The 20,302-nt window shown below is 36.8% G+C and overlaps 4 protein-coding genes across 4 annotated transcripts; 2 read left to right on the forward strand and 2 right to left on the reverse strand.

The window, feature by feature from the left end:
- The first annotated feature begins 223 nt into the window (after positions 1-223).
- On the forward strand, positions 224-3,587 carry LOC105700111 (mitochondrial intermediate peptidase). The gene is made up of 11 exons (XM_012425712.2): positions 224-335; positions 507-674; positions 751-1,013; positions 1,090-1,276; positions 1,479-1,558; positions 1,634-1,822; positions 1,897-2,038; positions 2,094-2,432; positions 2,502-2,723; positions 2,785-3,015; positions 3,074-3,587. Exons 2-11 carry the CDS (start codon positions 540-542, stop codon positions 3,386-3,388), a joined length of 2,103 nt encoding a protein of 700 aa, XP_012281135.1. The 5' UTR covers positions 224-335; positions 507-539; the 3' UTR covers positions 3,389-3,587.
- Positions 3,579-10,139, reverse strand: LOC105700110 (cullin-4A). Its single transcript, XM_012425711.2, has 11 exons — positions 9,676-10,139; positions 8,566-8,929; positions 8,269-8,457; positions 8,021-8,167; positions 7,753-7,939; positions 7,488-7,680; positions 7,081-7,382; positions 6,752-6,982; positions 6,372-6,650; positions 6,137-6,289; positions 3,579-6,053 (listed from the first exon to the last, which is right to left on the reverse strand). The coding sequence occupies exons 1-11, from the start codon at positions 9,965-9,967 to the stop codon at positions 5,958-5,960; spliced, it is 2,433 nt and encodes an 810-aa protein (XP_012281134.1). The 5' UTR covers positions 9,968-10,139; the 3' UTR covers positions 3,579-5,957.
- An 87-nt stretch (positions 10,140-10,226) lies between these two features.
- LOC105700112 (peptidyl-prolyl cis-trans isomerase NIMA-interacting 4) lies at positions 10,227-12,083 on the forward strand. Its single transcript, XM_012425713.2, has 4 exons — positions 10,227-10,403; positions 10,681-10,901; positions 11,007-11,126; positions 11,271-12,083. The coding sequence occupies exons 2-4, from the start codon at positions 10,800-10,802 to the stop codon at positions 11,427-11,429; spliced, it is 381 nt and encodes a 126-aa protein (XP_012281136.1). The 5' UTR covers positions 10,227-10,403; positions 10,681-10,799; the 3' UTR covers positions 11,430-12,083.
- A 20-nt stretch (positions 12,084-12,103) lies between these two features.
- Positions 12,104-15,702, reverse strand: LOC105700113. Its single transcript, XM_012425714.1, has 4 exons — positions 15,201-15,702; positions 12,745-12,924; positions 12,430-12,595; positions 12,104-12,305 (listed from the first exon to the last, which is right to left on the reverse strand). The coding sequence occupies exons 1-4, from the start codon at positions 15,346-15,348 to the stop codon at positions 12,104-12,106; spliced, it is 696 nt and encodes a 231-aa protein (XP_012281137.1). The 5' UTR covers positions 15,349-15,702.
- Positions 15,703-20,302: the final 4,600 nt, after the last annotated feature.

Consider the following 20,302-nt stretch of genomic DNA (forward strand, 5'->3'; position numbering starts at 1 on the left):
ATGAAAAGCCGTTAAAAGTAAAGAAAAGGACTCGAGTCTACGCTTCACCATTTCGCTTAAAAATTTGTGTTGAGCCAATTCATATGAATGGTCTCGCATTTTCATCACCGAAAACGTTCCGTAATACCGTGAGCTACTCGTTTTTCACATTTTCGCTCAAATTGCTTTACGTAATAGACCCCCTGATAGCTGCAAAACGTAGACCATGAGTAAGATCGCTTCCTGTAATGTACTCTGTGGCCGTAATGTCGAGGAATTGTATATTTTAAGTTATTTAAAAAAAATGAAGGAATCTTGTTATGTAAAACGCAATTTACAAGCAGCATTTGTAAAATGTAAGTAATTTAATTAAGAATTTAAATAATCACCTAATGTTTGCGGAACAACCGTCTTAATATAATGTTTATAATGTTATAACCTTTAATGTAGGTAATCACTATACAATTTTCCTCCTTATAACGTATATGAATCTCGTTAATACTTGTTAAAATAATTTTGCGTTTTAGCTTGATTTGATAAGTGGTCGTTAAATTTTAAACATGATCAGAGGATTATCGAAAGTTGTCATCAAAGATATCAAAAGAAATGCAAGCGTTAGTACGTGGTCACCTTTGGCAACTGCTTTTAATACAAAATCAAAAAAGTTTAAATTGGATTTGTCCCGAAAGGAGTGCGTAAGTAACATTAAGGTGCATAATCTATTCGTTTATATCAAGGGCTTTCCTTCTACACACGTTGTTTAATTTATAGGGCTTATTTGGCATCCCAGAGTTAAATAATGCACAAGGCTTTAGTATACTTAAAGATCGAGCGATATCGGATACTAATCAACTTATCGAGGAAGCTATATCAGATGGGCGAAAAAGGAAGATGGTCGAAATTTTTGACGAGATGTCAGATGTTCTTTGTAAAGTAGCTGATTTGGCAGAATTTGTAAGGATGACCCATCCTGATAAACGATTCAGCTCAGCAGCTGAAGATGCATGTGCAACCGTCAGTTGCATGGTGGAGCAGTCAGTAAAGATTATATTTTTTTAACTGTGGCAGCTTTTATTCATTTTTACTTGAACAAAACTGTTCATTTCACAGATTAAATACTCATGGGGAACTGTACACCGTTCTCAAACATGTAGTGAATCAAGGAGATATACAAAAATTGACTGACATAGACAATCATGTATTAAAATTGTTCTTATTTGATTTTGAACAATGTGGAATTCATTTACCCGACAGTCAAAGGAAGGTTGTCGTAGATATAAATGATTATATTCTTCACGTATGTAATATGCAGTTTTCATAATATTAAAATTAGATAATTTATTCATCAGGAAACTTGGTAGAATTTTATGCCAAGTATACGCTTACTTACGTTGTATACGTATGCGCAAAGTCATGTGTATGTATGAAACGTCATGTTTAGGTATAGGTAACAGTGAAATGTTAGTCATTGATAGAATGACAACAAAAACTTTTTACAGGTAGGGCAAAAATTCATGGCAGGAGCTTTTGAACCAAGAACAATAAAACTTAGTGAATTACCAAAAGAAGCTAGGCATTCGTAAGTGATGTTTAGGATTTCAATTCTAATTAGATTTGAAGGCGTAGTAAAGGAAAAAGTAATTATTTATAACAGTTTTTCAGAAACTGATAAAGAAGTTGTAGTACATGGAATGCTTGCCGAATCTGATAATCCATTCACACGAGAAAGTGGGTATCGAATGTATTTATACCCTGACAAGCAGCAGGAGCATTTATTAGAGGAGCTATTAAACTCTCGATTCGACTTAGCTCAAATCTGTGGATTTTCAACATATGCACACAGGTGAACTTTTATCAGATATTAATAAAAGAAAAAAAAATTTATATTTATTTAAAACAGATAGTGCTAATGTTCAGGGCAATTAAAGGGAGTACCGTTGAAACACCTGAAGTGGTATGCAATTTTTTAAACATTTTAACTGATGAACTGAGGGATAGAGCAAGAGAGGATTTCGATATTATGCAACAAATGAAGAATGCAGAGATATTGGAAAAGCAAGTATGTATAAGTTCTAAGTAAGGAAATCAAGTTTCTTATCTTACGTTAATTGCAGGATTTAATGATATGGGACACTGCTTATTACACCGCGAAAGCAAAGAACTCCTGGTTAAATCTACCAAATGCTGAACTTGCTCCTTACTTTTCCCTCGGAGCTTGTATGGATGGTATCAATATATTAACACAGTCTTTGTATGGAGTCCGATTAGAATCTGAATCTGTTTTGCCTGGTGAGGTATGGGCAGAAAATGTGTACAAATTAGCCGTAATAGACGAAAACAATGTAACATTAGGTCATATTTATTGTGATCTATATTCAAGAGTCGGTAAACAAAATCAGGACAGTCATTTTACTATCAAAGGAGGAAGACAGTTGCCAGATGGGAGTTACCAGGTAATTCCATAATATATCCAAAGTATAGATCTCAGAAAATTATAAAAGAATCGTTTTAAACATTTCCAGAATCCTATAGTGGTTATGATGCTTTCCTTACCACCGCCAACGTGGTCGAAGCCTTCATTACTAGCTCCACAATTTGTCGATAATCTGTTTCATGAAATGGGTCATGCTTTACATTCCATGTTGGGCAGAACGCAATATCAACATGTAACTGGTACTAGATGCAGCACAGACTTCGCCGAAGTCCCAAGTATTCTGATGGAATATTTTGCTAGCGATCCAAGAGTAAGCAAAGATTTGTGTACGTTATTGGTAGGCTTACGGTAATGAATGTTTCATTTATCAGGTCGTGTCGAAATTTGCGAAACACTACAAAACCCAAGAACCAATCCCGGAGCCATTGTTACAAAAATTTTGTGTTACGAAGCATGTATTTCCAGCTTCGGAGCTGCAGAATCAAGTGTTTTATAGCATGCTGGATCAAGTTTACCACAGTAATAAGTTAGAGCGATCCAGTACAGAAATTTTAGCAGACATCCAAGGGAAATATTACGGTCTACCATATGTCGAGAACACGGTAAGAATGTCAATAAATATTTTACGTTTTCACGTCATTCCGAAGCTTTATTTTACAGGCGTGGCAATTACGGTTTTCCCATCTCGTTGGGTACGGTGCAAAGTATTATTCTTATCTTATTTCCCGAGCAATCGCTTCTTGGATTTGGCAGACTTATTTCCAAGCCGATCCCTTCAGTCGTTCTGCAGGTCAGAAATATAGAATGGAATGCTTAGCGCACGGAGGTGGAAAGCCCGCGTCTAAACTTGTATCAGATTTCTTAGGAAAGGAAGCAAATGCTTCCAATTTTGCGAAGGCCTTAATAAGCGAAATCGATATAGACCGTGAAAATGCACGCGAGATGAGAAAAGCACTTAACTTGAAGGCTCTATAAAACGTGAAAACGTTGGTAACATACGTCACATTAGTAGGAAATATACAAAGTACCTAAGCTGAATTTTTTTCAGTTATACAAAATTCCAGGGAAGGGTGGAACGATGTTTCCTAGTGAAAAGATCTGTACAGATTTTTAAAAAACGATGCAATGAGGTGTACATAAACATTTGAGATAAAATTATCATTGATAGTCTTAATTTTTCGTTGTTTTATTACAAGTACGGAACCTTACCCTATTTACAATCTTGACACATCCTACGAAATATTACACAAAAATAAGTTTTGCAATATAGCTTATGTATTCAGTTCAAGTACAGTATGGCGTAACGACCAGTGGAACTTTGCAATAAATATTTATAAAATATTTGTAGTTTCTTTTATTTAATGAATGATATGAGCACGTAAACGATTGTTTGCTAAAGGCAATGGTGAAAAATCTATGGTTCTACATTAATTAATTAATTAACTATGAAACTGTACATCTAATTGCATAAGAGATTCTTCTTAATGAATTTCAAGCATCGATTACTTATAAGTAAGCATTTATTTAACTGTTCACCTATACATTACGTCGATCATTTTTATCTTTCTAATCTCTGTCGAACTCCAGTTTCTACAGCTCCGTACAGCGTACCACTGTTCGTTACTAATAACTGCACTTGTGTCACGAAATAGTTCATACTAAATGTTTCCACCAGGCAGTTCGAGAAGATGCAAGTATTTCATAAGTATTGTCTTCTCATTGCATGTAAAAACCCCAGCGATGAAAGTTACCATTTAAATAACACTGAGATGTCAAACCATAAGCTGATAAAATCGATTATTAATATTTTTGATCAATAATATGAATTGTATGTATTTGTTTTCATAACAATCGGTTTCTACATTATGCAGTTTCCTGTTTATGTTCATTCTCATTCAATTATCTTATCTTTTACATACTTCTCGAGAGTATAATTACAGTTCCGTGTTGTTCTTCGTTATTACTCTCATATTATTCACAAAAACACTGGACACACGTTTTTACACAGTTCTCTTGCTGTAGCCATTACGTTTTGCACTAAAACTTACAATTGAGATAATTCATGGATGAGCTGGCACCAAGGTGAACACCTCCACGTACCGCTTACCCATTGAGCAGCAGCTCAATATTTTTTTCAGTTTATTCTTCACGCGTTGACAGTAATACTTACTGCACAGCACTTTATGAGTTTCATCGTCAACCCTTTCTCCTATAAAAAAATTGTTATACGACCTTGCAATACAGAAGATTGAGAGCACAAGTGCAATATAAGAAGGATTACTACGCTCAATCGCAATCTAAATCGAAGACCCTAAACTGTTGCATGCTGAAATAATTCCGTTCTGAACTCCACTAATTTAATATTTCCATACTGTTTCGCCAGTTACAAAATAACAACTTTGTTAACTTTTTTTGGAACGCAATAAATAAATAGACAATAACAGAACCTTAAATTACAAATTTCATGGCAAATGGATCCTTTTTATATTATACCAACAACCAAACGTGTGTCGACGAGTATTATCCACAATTTTATACAATTCACTCCCAGAATGCCCACAACTGTGTAAATTCAAATACAGGAATACCTTTTTTTATGAAAACAGAGTATGAATTCATTTATATTCAAGATTTTATAAACATATTTACTTTTTCTGTATTGTAAGGTGCCACATATAGAACGACGCTTAATGTTTTAATATACGTGTCTATATTAATCTGTTCAGTCTCATTAGTGGACATCTGCAATTGCTTCATATCAACGTATCATTGCTTACACAAATGAAGTTTCTCTTTTATACAGCGTCATATCGATATTTTTTTTTTTGATACAGTTTCTTCGAGTACCGATGTTACGAACAGCATTTCTGACGCACTGACTGTTTAAGTATTTGTCACTAGTATTGTAAGTTCCAAACCAGGTGCACACATCCACTTTTCTTTTTTTCACTTTGTTAAATTCAACGAATAATCGATTCACGTACGGTATACACTCCGACATTTTCTTTTGAACATCTTCCGCAACGGTATTGGTTTTAAACTAACAAAATATTGCGTTGCCATTCTTAAATAACTGTAGCAGGTTCGTAAATCACATTCGTTACTCTTCATGATCAATCTTTAATGTTGTGAAGAACTGTATCGCATAAAAACTGCTGAAACATCTATTAATGTGATCCTCGCATACACTCTGCGGTAGTAAAAGTTGAGACATAACACAAAACAAAGTGACGTCGAAGCACTGCTTGCAACATGGTCGTATGTGTCCAGCATCCAACATACTGCTTGGCTCACCGAACCCGATTAGCTTCGTTTATTCTCAACGTTTCCTTCCTTTCGTGCCTCCAAGTTGCTGGAAACCGTTTTAATGTCTCAGTCAGTCCTCTGCGACGTAGCGCAGGTTCATGATAACGGTCTGTCTTTCGTACTTTCGAGTTTTAACTCGTTATATTCAACAAGAGAGTACATCAACAGTAATCCGATGGTTTTTATCAAAACGTATAAACGTTATCCAACTCAATCTGACTTTGGCATTCGGTCGAGGTTACGCGACATAGTTGTACTGATTTGCATTATCCTTGTCTCGCTCCATGTAATCGCGATCGATCAGCGACTCGATTCGTTTCTTCAGGTCCGCAGGCTAAAAGAAAAATCGAAAACTAAGTTTAACAGGAGTCCATTTTCTTTATCATTTACGTGTGAGAACATTCACAGGATTCGTACCTTGACAGGGAATTTAAGTTGATTGTAAAGTTCACTAATGAGAAGATTGTGCGTTAGAGTTTTCCTCATTTTCATGATCCTTACTATAGCGGCGTCGATTTGATACTGCCTATCTTGATATACCCTCTCTTCGGTTGCTTTTTGTTCTTCGTTCTACCGAAAGCAAAGTGTATTAGATGGATATTTTAAAAAAAATTACCACTGACAATTTATAAAACATAGAGAAATATCCTACCGTTTCTTTCATTTGGATTTGATTAATTTTGATTCTGAAAAGTTTATTCGTAAATTCCGCGTTAAATATAAATCTATCGTTATCGGCCACGTCTCTTCCTCTGGGATTCTTTTGTAAAACTCTAGCTTTGCCGCAGGCTAAAGATTGCAATGTCCTCCTTAATTCGCCATCCTCGATGTTTGTCGCTGCTTTGATGTCTTCCAGAGACAAGTTGTCAGCGTCATTGAATAGAATCAATACTAATGCTTGAAACAACGATACTTGTAATTCTTTATTGCCCTGTAAGAGAAGAATTAAATTTGAGATATTCCTAAAGACAAGGTACAAATGGTATTTACTGTTCCATTTGTTTTTCCTAAATGAAATAACATATGTCGTACCTGATTAAACCAAGCTTTAAGTACACAATGGCCCAACGTAGGCTGCCATTGCAACTTTCTTCCGCTATGTTTACCCAAGTAAAATTTGTTAAAAACATCTTGATATTGGACCATTTCTGCTGGCAACGTTACTTCCATTACTGGATAAGTTGGCCAATAACCCATTGTAAGAATGGACACTGTCAAATCTAAGGTACTGGCAGATAATTCATTTTGCAGATTTCCCGCATACTGAGAATTAAATGTGTAAATTAAGTATACATACTCTAATAGTTTACATCATGGTTGTAACCACATTCGGTCGACTGTTTTAAACTATCACTACTAACCTGTTTAAAAGCAATGTTAATGTCTTTGCTAAGTTCCATATCTTTGAACATTCCTTCAAGTTTACTCGTGAATCCACCGCCACATTCTTGTTTTAATTTCGACAGCATAGATTTCTCAGCATCGACGGAAGCTGATTTACCAACCAATAAACGTTTCGCCAGGTCTTTCTTATAAAATGCTTCGAATACATCTTTCCCATGAATGAAACGAAAGAGCACCATAATTTTATCTAACAACCTTTCCAATTCTTCTTCCGTTGCTTCTTTGTTCCCTGCTCGCAACTTGCAATCGACAAATTTTGCTGAAAGACAATGAAAATTATTAGTTAAAATGATGCAACGAATTCTTGTTTACAGTGGATATTGAAAATAGGAAAGAAATTTATTAAACAGTATGTTAATACAACCTATTAGCTCAGCTGGTTTGTTTGCACGTTGGTTAATAAATGCTTCAAAAGCTTCTTTTAAACTGTTTGAAAACTTCTCATTCTTGTGGAAACACGTATTAACGATGTTGTCCATTTTATCCTTAAAATCTAATAGTTCTTGAACCATCGTTTTGTCCTTTTCGGGATCTATAACTATCGTCTTCCCCTTTTTCTGTAATTAATACAAGTCATTATTGTAGAATTTTTAACGATACCACTTGCAAAACAAGATTTGGGAACAAACCTTAATATAACAATTAAAATTCAAACAGAGTTCTGCAAGGCCGTTCTTTACTCGACTGTACAAATTGTAAAGTAACGATAAGTCACTGATCCTATTCTCATCCAGCAATCCAGTTAATCCTTTTTGTAAAATACTTGAAATATGCTCGGATAGTAATTGTTTTTCAACTGTGTATATTAGCGTCCATCTAGAACAACAATTATTTATCTTAATAAATTCGAGTTTTCTGTAAATAAAAATTACTCGGAATTAAAATGTAGATACATACTTAGAGGACGAATCAAGATAGTGTAATAATCTTTCATTTTCTTCCTGCAAGCGTTTATCAACGTGGGCTAAGTACTCAGGAACATCATGTTCATTCATTAGCCTTTGACCCTCTGCAGCATATAATCTTTCTGTAGCCAGCAGGAACCTGTTGACAAATGTCAGGATAATATTTAAGTAATCGTAAAGTTAATATTTGATAATACATATCAAGTATTTTATTATTATAGGATATATATATTGGCATACTTCATTTGGAAGGCTTGTTCGTAGATTTGCAAATCAGATAACATCCGCAGCAGAGATTTCAAAAGCGTTCGGTCAACGGTGTCACCTTGACGCTCCTTCTCTATTAGCATCAAAAGTCCTTCAACCGTACGTGTTTGTACTAAATTATTTAAAGCGATATGACATCTAAACAAGTTTAAGCCCAAATCCCTATAAAAATAAGATTACAGATATTACTAATAATATATGCAGAAAAAAATTAAGATACGATATCTGTATCACAAGATAAACTATATTAGATTATATTAATTAACTCACCAAATCGAAGGAATACTAGGATTTTGTAACACATAAGTCCTATCTAGATATAGAAAGATACTTCTAATCATAATCATTTGTCGGCAATGCGACTGCCAGCACTCGTTCATCTTCTTTAAAAAGATATGCCTATCCATGGACTCCGCTAAGAACTGCTCGACATTAGCTTCAACATGTGATTCCATCAATTTTGTTAATTTTGTGTATAGTGTGGATGCCATTTTATGATTACACATATTTTCTACAGCCTGATAAAGTTCTTCTAACGAATAGTGGATGCTTTTGCTAGTTTGAATGGCCACCACTGCCTCTCGTAGCTTCTCCCATGTTTGTTCCTGATAATTTTCTGGTAACTTTGGCTTATCTGTAACGTAGAAAATATTAAGAAATATAATTGAAACTTTCACGGACAAAATGACAGGCTGCCAAGTAAGAATAATGTATCCACTATAGAATTTTTTCGGAGTAAACTATTAACGTAAGACCATAAAAATAAACACGTCAGATATTAAATATACTTTGGCTCTTAAATATGCCTAATTATTGATATTTCGATTACTTACCTCCAGGGTTATTTACTCCTCACCTGTTTCACTAGATTTCCCATTTAACTCTAACTTTACATCGATAAAATGTTAATGCATTCCATAAAAAAAAATCACATTTTGTTGACAAACATTTGTTTCAAATTCTTCACACCAAAACAGCATCCTTCGAGACGCAGAACTAACGAACTCATGACTCGATGTCAAGCGTACCGTGTCAAACGAATTGTCAACATATACATTCCTTAAAGTACAGGAAATTTGCTACAACCATATCTCACAGTCTCCAAACGCTAACTACCAGCATAAAGTCCAGAATCCCTAACCGTATACCTTCGACAAGGTAAACCTCTACGGTAACCGATCGACAAGCCCAGCTTACAAGTTTGTCATTGAGTCGAACAGCCAGAAACTTGACTTATCGCTAACATAACGCAGGGAAATATGTGAAACAGGGTGAAAAGAGGCTTTCGCAACCGTGGAGGCAAGTTGCCAAGTGTAAACGAGACGTTGGCTCAGGATCGTTCCCACGGTTTCGAGGTTAGGTTCCCCTAGAGTCCCTTACTCTTAAAGTTTTTGATGACGAGTTTTTTGGCCGATCCTGGCTTCGCGTTGGCCAGGCTCGGCGAGATCTTGTTGACTCCATTAGGATTTGCGACAGTAAGGGCCGAAAAGTTGGCCCGCTTTTGGGTGTTGGTCGCAGCCGCGGTATCGGTCATGTTCTCGATCTCGTCGATTTTGGAGGCCGTAGCCGAGTGTTTGTTCCGCTTCGCGAATGTGAACACCGTGTGGTCACCAGAGGCCGACCTCTTCCCTTCTACCGTGGTCAGAAGCTGGGTTCTTCCGAGCCTAGACATATGCGCGCATCACCCGGCCCTCGGCCCTCAGCGCACAATAAACCCGCTTTTACACGAGAAACGCCACGAAACTCTCTCCGTATCCCTCTTTTGCTGGACCCGACAAAATGTTATTACTCCCGACTCCGCTTATGACGGGATTCGCGAACAATTGCTACTCTCTGCGCATGCGCTCCTCTGCCTACCCGGCGCTCTCCGCACCTTGCGCACGCATCGTGGTGAATCTCGTTTGAATTACTACGTCTCCATCGTACTGCTAAATCCAAGATTTATCGGATCCGGCTCCAGTGAATCGCATGCCTTATCGCGTTTAAAACGATCTTGGCGTTTCTCGAAGCTTCCTGGCCATTGCTCGAGTTTCTGATCTTTGCATCGTCATGGCACTTCTTATTTAATGGCTGATTTTAAATTCTTTTCAACTTTTACGAATTTTCAGGTAAAGGTGTTAATATTCCGACGATCAGGCCTGTAAACGTGTTGAGGCTGTGAGGTTATAAAGGATAAATAAACATTTCGATTGTATACGCATATGTATGGGCAGATATTTATTTAAACAAGTCCGGGATTCCAGACGTTTCGGAATACCGGCACCTAGGAAATATCAGTATTCAGAGGTCTTTCCACGACGTTATTGTAGATCAATGTATTATTGCGTATTTTTATTGTTTAATGTCATGTTCTTGACAATCGGGTTTTTCATGTAACGCCTCTAGTGGGAGATAAAGGAAACATTCGGCGCGCGCATCTTGCGACATGACCGATCTGTGATCAACTGCGAGTCAATTTGAAAAATCGAGTAGAGGTTGTGCCGGTTTTAAATCAATTTGACATAATGCCTCCGAAAAAAGGATCGGGGGGTGCAAAAGCTGGAAAATCCAAGGGCGATGACAGCGAAAAAGGTAAAACAGAAAAGAATGGAGGAACCGCGGTTAAGGTATGTCCAGGTACATTAATGATGCATCCTAACCTATAAACCCCCCGAGTTTATATGTAAAGTTAAATTTTTAATGAAATTGAAGAATTTGAGATTTATTTGTAGGTGAGACACATTCTATGTGAAAAGCAGTCGAAAGTAATGGAGGCGATGGAAAAACTGAAAGCCGGGCAAAAGTTTAACGAAGTTGCAACGGCATACAGTGAAGACAAGGCTCGGTCAGGAGTGAGTTCTTATTATTTCTTATTATCTATTTGTTACTTAACCGTAAACAAAATACTGTTAACAGATGTTTTGAAAGGTAAGAGAGGAGATCAATAAGTGTTTAATTTTTGTATGGGTGATGATAATCGTTTTAATTATATTTAGGGCGATCTGGGTTGGATGACGCGTGGGTCGATGGTAGGTCCATTTCAAGAGGCTGCATTTGCTCTACCCATTTCTAATTTAGGATCTCCAGTTTATACAGATCCTCCGGTTAAAACAAAATTTGGGTATCACATTATTATGGTGGAAGGCAAAAAATAGAGTTGCCTTATTATTATGTAAATATTTATACCGATTCCTATTAAGTATATTTTTTAATGTTTTGTCCGATAGTTTGGACAAGGAACATATTAATATATAAAGTACTACGTAATTACCAAAAAAATATATTTCTTCACATGTACATTATTATCAAAAGTTAGTTTCCAGTGATAAACTAATGCTAAATTAAATCCTTCGATCATATGTATATAATTATAACATAACGGTACTCATTTTCATTCACTTTACATGATATTCAAGAAGAAATTAATGAAGATGTGACATCACTAAATGAGAATGAAAAGACATAATGTATTATAATAGCAATAAATATAATGCTTATACATGCTACTCAGTCGCTTCTCTTAATTATGTTGCTAGCGAACAGTTCTCGATGTACCACTAAACATTTGTTTGGATTTAACAAAGTGTACAAAGAGAATGAATTAGACATAAAAGTTTAAAGTCACAAAAGTAAATCAACATATGCCGCGATATAATTTCCACGCAACTCAAAAGATTGAAGTTCGTGAATTGTCGACTATTCATCTAAGTTATGCTGTTCTTATAAATGTTTGTAATTTGTACACTTGTATTTGATACTTCTTCATCAATTTATAAGATTTGATAGTGTGACGAGGGAATGTATCTAACCTTAGAACCATTTTCACCATTTAGACACGAATATTAGGATTGGTGAAACGAACATATTTAAGAAGAGAGTCGTTCTCTTCGCACACCCATGGTTTCTTATGGTGACAAGCAACATCATGCCAATTGACTCCATCATTGTAGAATTGATTAAGAAGAGCCAAGCAATTCTCAGGAGCACCTCCCTGGATGGCTTCGCGATTATCAGGCTGTGGCTTTCCGATACTAAAAAAGATAAGCATTTGTATTTGCAATTAATATATGAAGCGTGCTAATAATGCATTTATCACTTGTTCGCTATTTTTCTAATCTTCTCGTAATATGTTCGTTAAATTGTAGAATAACTTACCCGCCACTTTCCGACCAATCGTTCTGATTACGGTCAGTCGTCGGTGCAAGCTTTTGAAGTTCTGCGGTCCAAAACCAACCGTTGACATTCAGGGGCTGAAGATCAGGTCTGTCGCAGCCCTTGAAGTCGCATAAACGTCCAGAAGTCCAAATATACTTGACTTTGTCTATAATTAAGATCAGTAATTAATATTTATAAGTAGAATAGGCGTTACAGATATAGTAGTCAAAGAATACATTTGGTTTTAGAGAGGACCGGAAGACTAGTCCGCTGTACAGTACATTTTTAGTTAAAAGGTATATTAACAAACCGTACTTTGAACAACACGGCTCTTGATAAATTCATTTTCAGCAGACGTCTCCAGGGAAACAAGATCCATGCAACGCTGTCTGCAGAAGTTTCTACCAGCAAGCCAGTCTACTTCTTGTCCGCTAGTTCTTGGATCAGCCCAAGAATAATAGTAGCCTTTTCCATTAAAACGTTCATGAATCACTCCTGAAACATTGTTTAAATATTACTTAACGTTAAATTTGAAATACTTAGTTGTTAGTAGGGGCCAGCATTAACATTCTTACAAGATAGTTTTTTTCTTTTAATTAATATGCATGTATTCATTTGAAGGTAGAGGAAATTAAGGTGATATGAAAGGGTCATTCTATATATATAAAGCGTCAAAATGTTCATAAAATTGTTCTCCGAACTGGGTGCACCGAATCACTTGAAACTTCAGCACGTGATTATGGGGCCCTGAGGAAGAACGCCATGCTTATGAAATTTAATTTTTCAAACGATAATGTGTCCTTGGTTCTAGTTTGGGATGAATAAAAATTGTTTGTTTGAAAAATGAAATTTCATGAGCATCGGGTTCTTCCGTAGAATCCCCATAATCACGTGCTAAAGTCTCAAATCATTCGGTGCATCCTGTTTGGAGATAAGTTTTATCAATATTTTTATATTATATATATAATGACCCTTTCATATCACCTTAATGAAGGTACTTATCACTGTTGGAAAGATTAGTAACGTGTCGAGCATCTGCCGTACCAAGGGAACTTTCTCCAGACGTATTTACTTTGGCGATCACACCCGACTTTGTGTAATATTCGAAAAATGTCGTTTCCGCGGCGACACACTTCCCGATTAGGTGTTTTATTATTTCAGGAAAGTTTCTCTTCTTGATGCGAATGGGATAGAGAAAAAGGCCGTTAATTGCAATCGTTAAATGCGAACCGCAGGGGGACGACGGTTGCTGTCTAGACGTTACAAGAATGAAGAATTAAGGAACTCTTACCGCGGAAAAGCCGCGGGAGAAAATCTTATTTCTATTCAAGAAGATACGAAGAAAGTCGTCGTTTAAAGGAAACTGAATGGCCGAGGTATCTCGGACACTTTGGAGTGAAACTTGAGAAATGATTGTCGGCGCTCATGACTCATACCGGACACTGGCCACGACCCAGACATTGGTGTGGCAAATTTAATGCTCTCCGAAAACACTTCTGTATAAAAAAAAAACCTCGGCAAGTACATGGTCGTCGCGAATCTCATAAAGAAAAAACTATTTAGATCCACATTATGCTTCTACCTAAATTCAATATCCTACGAAAACACTTCTGCGTAAAAAAAAAAAACCTCCCCAAGTACACTGGGAGACATCAATGCCCTCCCATCCTGCACAGGCGATGTCGTACCTGCAGGGGAGGCATTCATGTCCACAATATACACTGGGAGACATCAATGCCCTCCCATCCTGCACAGGCGATGCCGTATCTGCAGGGGAGGCGTTCATGTCCGCCATTGTACATGGTCGTTGCGAATCCCATTAAAAAAAAAAAAAGAAAAAGAAAAAGTATTTAGATCCACTTTATGCTTCTATTTAAAAAAAAATACCGAAATCAAAGCACAAAGCCAAGTGCATACCTCTGGAAGTATCTACTCCTTATATAATCCGGCATTAGTTTATCATTCTTTTTTCATTTACGAACTTTAATGCCTTCACTAGTTTTATGTTATTACTGCAAATTACATTTAAGTTTTGCCAATCGGATCCTTATCTCTGTCCTCCACTGAAGCGAATTCTAAACGACATTGGCTCTTACGTGACGTTAAGAGGAAGAATTTGATTAAAAATGAAATGAAGAGCCGATTCACTTCATAAATCGACGAGAAGTCTCGCACTGGGCCACTATCAGACTTTGTATAATCGTTGAAGAGTATAATTTTATTTTCTGTACTTTATATGTTATATTAGAAAAAAAAAAATTGTTTTTAAACAGGCAGCTAAACTCTTTTAGCGGAACCGGAAGGACGACCATCCCGACCTAGACATTGGCTCGTTCCAAATTACCTACGACGCCCGGCGAGGACTTTCCTCAAATGTAGAAGATGAAAGTTCGTTCTCGGCTGCTTGGAAGGAACTTGACACGAATACCGATCGCCCCGAGAAAAGGCTCCGCGAATGTCGGTAAAACCTCGGTTTTTACTTGACCCTTGCTTAACCGGCACACTTTTCACGGGCGTGTTCCCTTACGAATTATGCGAGCGAGAAAGTAAGACCGAAGCTCATGACTCCAATGTCGAACGACGGCTTACTTTCTACACTTCTATACGAGGACAGGAATATCGATACGAGGCGTATGTTAATACAATAGGGACTAGAAAAGAAATTTCTCCTAGCCGAATCGGTATCGAGTAACGGTAGCATAACCCGTAAGTAGCTTATGGTATGCATAATTGATCTTCTCGACTTTGAGTAATTATTCTCTTGACATTACTTTGTGCACATAACGCCGGAACCGGAGGTTCCAAAATTCTTCCCGCAGGTTGAGGCTGGAACTGGGCCGAAGCTAGGACAGCCAAACTGCCAAGGACGAGAAGTCGGAACATGTTTGCAGGATTATTCTGAAAAAGAAAAAAAAACATGTAGACAATTAATGAACCTTCCTTGACACGTTTGAAGTAAAGAATACTATCTGAAGGTATAGTTAGATATTTTCTGGACGGAGCAGTAGTTTCGGTAATTATTCATTCATTCGAGAGTAGTCCTCGTCGGCAATGTTTCTTTCTATTCTTTTTTTTTTTTTTACGGTGGTATAAATTAATTAGTTAAAATTGTTTGACCATTTCGCCCCAGTAGTTCGGTTTAATATGGCGTGGCAGAGTAAACCCTAGTAGCAAAGAACAACTTCGAAATATTTTTTTGTAATCTTTGTTGAATATCTTAAGCGACAGATTTTGCTAAGATGCCTTGTGGATTTCATTCTAAGATATCTGAAATATTTGTTTGTAATCTTTGCTGAATATCTCAAACGACAGATTTTGCTAATATGCCTTGTGGATTTAATTCCAAGATATCTGAAATATTTGTTTGTAATCTTTGCTAAATATCTCAAGCGACAGATTTTGCTATGATGCCTTGTGGATTTCATTCTAAAATATCTGAAATATTTGTTGAAAGTCTCAATGACATGTTTAGGTTTAATAACTTATGAACACGTGTAGGAATTACATTTTTCTAAATTTTGTGAACATATAATAAAAATATGTTTTACTCCCCGATTGTTATCGGACACTTCCTTTGGTATCCAAAAACACGACAAATTTTAATAATATTTTCGTTCCGCTATTTTATTGTGGGAGCAAAACGTGTGATTTTGATTTCAAATATTTTGTTTAAAACGTTTATAATCTGTTCGGCAGATAATATTTAAAAAAAAATACATATATTAAAATGAAACGAAATGTTTTGTATATCTGTTAGAAAGATATTATGAAAACACGTAGAGCTAATATTATCCAAATATTATAAAGATAATATTCTAAAGTAAAGGTATTGTAAATATTTCAAATGTCTGCTAAATATTGACAAAATGTACGATATTCGTTAAGTATATAGAAAATATAGGACAGATATTTTATGCTACTAGGGATTTCTGAGAGGTAATGCTCCTCCGAAAGTGCAACACTGAAAATCCTCCCTTTCGGCGACCGGAAAGGCCGCATTCCCCGAAGACTTAAGGACGGGCCATTAAATAAGGACCTTTTTAATTACATTCAGCCGGGATGTTCTTAAGCCAAACCTCGGGTGGTCAACTTTCTTTCAAACCGGTTCCTACGGTCCCGATGCTCCACAAGGCGAACCTTTCCCAAACAACTCGCCCAAAAGGAGACCGGAATGTTCCCGGATGCTTTAACCGCGAAATTTTTATTAAAATATATATTATATAAATTAACATTTTTAACTCCCACGCAAACTAGTAATCAAATGTAGAGAGTCATTACGAATAAGAAGATACATAACATTTAACAAATGGATCTCGTCCGTGAGAGCTCGCACAGAGCCGTTAGGACACACACATACATCGGTTACTATTTGGTGTTTAATAGTCTCAAGCACTTTAGTACTAACTATGATTATGTTGGTTGAATTAAATGCTTAAAAAAAAAAAAAAAATCGCGAAACCAGATCGTCGAGCGTTAATATCTGGCCGATTCCCTCGATATTCAAACCTAGACGTCACATGATTGTTGGTTGAATTAAACGCTTAAAAAAAAAAAAAATCGCGAATCCAGATCGTCGAGCGTTATACCTGGCGGATTCCTTCAATATTAAAACCTAGCCATCACATGATTGTTGGTTGAATTAAACGCTTAAAAAAAAAAAATCGCGAAACCAGATCATCAAGCGTTATACCTGGCCGATTCCCTCGATATTCAAACCTAGACGTCACATGATTGTTGGTTGAATTAAACGCTTAAAAAAAAAAAAATCGCGAAACCAGATCGTCGAGCGTTACATCTAGCCGATTCCCTCGATATTCAAATCTAGACATCACATCTTTTAACTCCCACGCAAACTAGTATCAACCGCGAAACTCCGACTGAGCACTTGAAAAACATTATCACGGTACTTACAAGGAAGGTATCCCAGGTCGATCTCTCCGATTTGATTTCTTTTATAATATGTTACAGTAGACTAAAAACTAAGCGACACGTATTTTTTCTTATCTGCCATTAAATATTTTAAGGGGGTGAAACCACCATCCAAAGTAAGGCATGACAAGGGGCGATTTGGTAGTTTCACCCACGATAACATATTTTTTTAACCAATCCACCAGAAGCATTCTCATAACGAGAAATGAAAGATATAACTTTCTCAATTAAAAGAAAAAAATTAAGGGGTGCACCACCCCTCACAGGCCTTGCTTTGGATGGTGGTTTCACCCCCTTAAAGTGTTTAATGGCAGATATAAAAAAATACGTGTCGCTTAGTTTTTAGTCTACTATAATATATTATAAAAGAAATGACATCGGAGAGATCGACCTGGGATACCTTCCTTGGTAGAAATGATTTTAAAAGCGCCCTTTAGACAAGCAGATTTTCTTCTCCTCGCGCTCGAATCTCGAATTTCTCTGGATCCTCATAATTCTTAACTCGTATTCCTTTATGCGGATACAAATTTAACACACTTCGAGGTTCAGATTTTGCGAGAGAATTGCAGAAACTTTTGCGCCGGGGTGGAGTGTATTTTCGAATTCTTTCGGATAGTGGAGGCCCGGCCTAAAGAGGACGCTTTTGGGGGTCGGATGCTCACCTAGCAACGTTCACCAGAGAACTGCAGCGCTTTCTTCGGCGCCACCCCTATATATACACAACGAGGACACCTCGTACCATTACTTTTACGATCGTCGTCCGTATTTTCGGCGCGATTTCCAATATACGATTTCGTCGGTCGACCGATAATGTTTCGCACCGAGATCATATCGGGTAGAAAGCCCTCTTCCGAGGTACACTTGGGCGAGATCTTGTGTCAACGTGCACCTCCCTTTTTACACAAAAGACGAGACGAACAAAAAAAAAATCGGCGGTACTCCTTTCGAGCGACTCAAATAAATGAACTTTCTCGTCCCACGATGGATATTCTAACGACTTATCGTAATTACACTACCTGGATGTGCGCAATTAAGGTGACATGAAAGGGACATATATATGACATATATATATACATATCAAAACGTGAACATATTTATTAAACTTTTCTCCAAACTGGGTGCATCGAACTATCTGAAACTTTACCACGTGATTGTGGAGACCCTAAGAAAGAACGTATGTTTGTCAAATTTCATTTTTCGAAAAGAAATGCCTTTTTTGGTTCTTGTCCGAGATAAATACACATTTTTTTTAGAAAAATGAAATTTCACGAGCATCGCGTTCTTACTCAGGGCCCTCATAATCTCGTAATGAAGTTTCAAATGAATCGGTGTACCCTAATTGGAGAAAAGTTTTATCAATACTTTGACTTTTTGGTATGTATATGTAACACTTCATGTCACCTTAAGGCGCCGTGTACTCTGTTAAAAAAGAACATATGGAAATTTTATAAAAGTTTCCTTGGAAGTTTTATTCAGATATGGTGCACTGATTTATAATGTTTCCAAAGAACTTTTATAACATATGTAATAAATTTAATTCATAAGTGTGCTCAATTTGTTACGAAGTTTCACGAACTTCCTGATATGACGTTGAAAAATTACAGATTCATTTTGAAGTTTATCATAAGTGTATAATGTATTCACTGTTGAGATGTGAATTATATAAATTTAATAATATTATGTTTAACGGTGCTGTGCATTCGTATCTTGAAATGTACGATCCAAATACATCTCCAAAGATCTTTTATAACATGTTATAAATTTAATACATAAGTGTGCCCATTTTGCTAGGAAGTTTCACGAACTTACTGATATGACGTTGAAAAATTCCAGATCTATTTTGAAATTTATCATAAGTGTATAATGTATTCACTGCTGAGACGTGAATTTTATAATTTTACCATAATCTTATGCGACAAAAGCGTATGGATTTTATGAATATTATATCTAACAGTGCTATGCATTCGTATATTGAAATGTACGATCGGTACGTGGTCTCATGGGAATATACAAATAGGACGCAAATGACGTAATCAGCTTTGACAAAAGTCCTCCAGAAGAATGTAAGGAGGTGTTTCTTCGGAATAAGTTAACTTTCTCGCCGGTCTTATCAGGAAGCGTGATTGTACGCCGGCAATTCGCATTTACAATTGCTCGTACAAAAGTAATAAGGCGTAGCGATGAAACCGCGAAGGAGGAAGCTGTGCTCCCTCTTGCATGCAAATTTAATCTTTTTCTCCGTTTTCTCGTGATCCTCGGTGTTAAACGATAAGAGTTTTAAACGCTGCCGAAAGTTAATAAAATCAGCCCGGCCCGAATGTAACAAAAAAAAATCGCTTTCGGCGAAATATACACACACGATGTCCGGTTTTTGGAATTTAATTTCGTCGAAATCGTTTCCCCGAGGTGTCGGGGCATTTAGAATATTTCGAATTCTACTTTCGGTTTTCACCAGACCGTAATGAACGTCACGATAATTAACATTCGAATTTCTCATTTCATTAGCGTCCTTGAGTCAGTCCAATACGTTTGTACGTTAAATGCGCACCAGGTGTTGCAAGAAGTGGAAACAAAAGGAAAATCAATTACCCATAGAAGCGTAGTTTCCTTCAGTTGCTTACGCTTTCCCTTAAGTTTCGACATTCGGCAGAATTTATAAAATATTTCCTTCAATTATAGTAGGAGACATTTGATACGGCAATTCATTTCCTTTCGTTTTCCAGGTTTGGCAATTACCCGGTGACGTCTCGTTGTTACGGCGGGTGTCCCATAAATAGATGATTCCCCCGAATCTGTATTCCGGTCGCTAAATGTTAATTCACAATTCTCGAGTATTTCTGTTTGACAGGACGCGAGAAAACTCAGACTTTCGCTTACACACCCTCGGAATCTTAAAGAGCCGACATCCTCGGAATCCTACTTCTGCCTAAGGAATATCTCCAGC

This window comes from Orussus abietinus, unplaced genomic scaffold, assembly GCF_000612105.2.
Source record: "Orussus abietinus isolate OABI.00-Male unplaced genomic scaffold, Oabi_2.0 scaffold535, whole genome shotgun sequence".
NCBI lineage: Eukaryota > Metazoa > Arthropoda > Insecta > Hymenoptera > Orussidae > Orussus > Orussus abietinus.

Coding starts and splice junctions, on each gene's coding strand:
- LOC105700112 (XM_012425713.2), top strand. CDS start 10,800: ATGCCTCCGAAAAAAGGATCGGGGGGTGCAAAAGCTGGAAAATCCAAG. Junction 10,902..11,006: donor ATGGAGGAACCGCGGTTAAG/GTATGTCCAGGT, acceptor ATTTATTTGTAG/GTGAGACACATTCTATGTGA. Junction 11,127..11,270: donor AAGACAAGGCTCGGTCAGGA/GTGAGTTCTTAT, acceptor AATTATATTTAG/GGCGATCTGGGTTGGATGAC.
- LOC105700110 (XM_012425711.2), bottom strand. CDS start 9,967: ATGTCTAGGCTCGGAAGAACCCAGCTTCTGACCACGGTAGAAGGGAAG. Junction 8,168..8,268: donor GAACAAGCCTTCCAAATGAA/GTATGCCAATAT, acceptor ATTTGTCAACAG/GTTCCTGCTGGCTACAGAAA. Junction 6,054..6,136: donor AACTTAAATTCCCTGTCAAG/GTACGAATCCTG, acceptor TTTTTCTTTTAG/CCTGCGGACCTGAAGAAACG.
- LOC105700111 (XM_012425712.2), top strand. CDS start 540: ATGATCAGAGGATTATCGAAAGTTGTCATCAAAGATATCAAAAGAAAT. Junction 1,014..1,089: donor GTCAGTTGCATGGTGGAGCA/GTCAGTAAAGAT, acceptor TTCATTTCACAG/ATTAAATACTCATGGGGAAC. Junction 1,823..1,896: donor TTTTCAACATATGCACACAG/GTGAACTTTTAT, acceptor GCTAATGTTCAG/GGCAATTAAAGGGAGTACCG.
- LOC105700113 (XM_012425714.1), bottom strand. CDS start 15,348: ATGTTTTTTTTTCTTTTTCAGAATAATCCTGCAAACATGTTCCGACTT. Junction 12,925..15,200: donor TCCGGCGTTATGTGCACAAA/GTAATGTCAAGA, acceptor ACAATGTTTCAG/GAGTGATTCATGAACGTTTT. Junction 12,596..12,744: donor CAAGAGCCGTGTTGTTCAAA/GTACGGTTTGTT, acceptor TCTTAATTATAG/ACAAAGTCAAGTATATTTGG.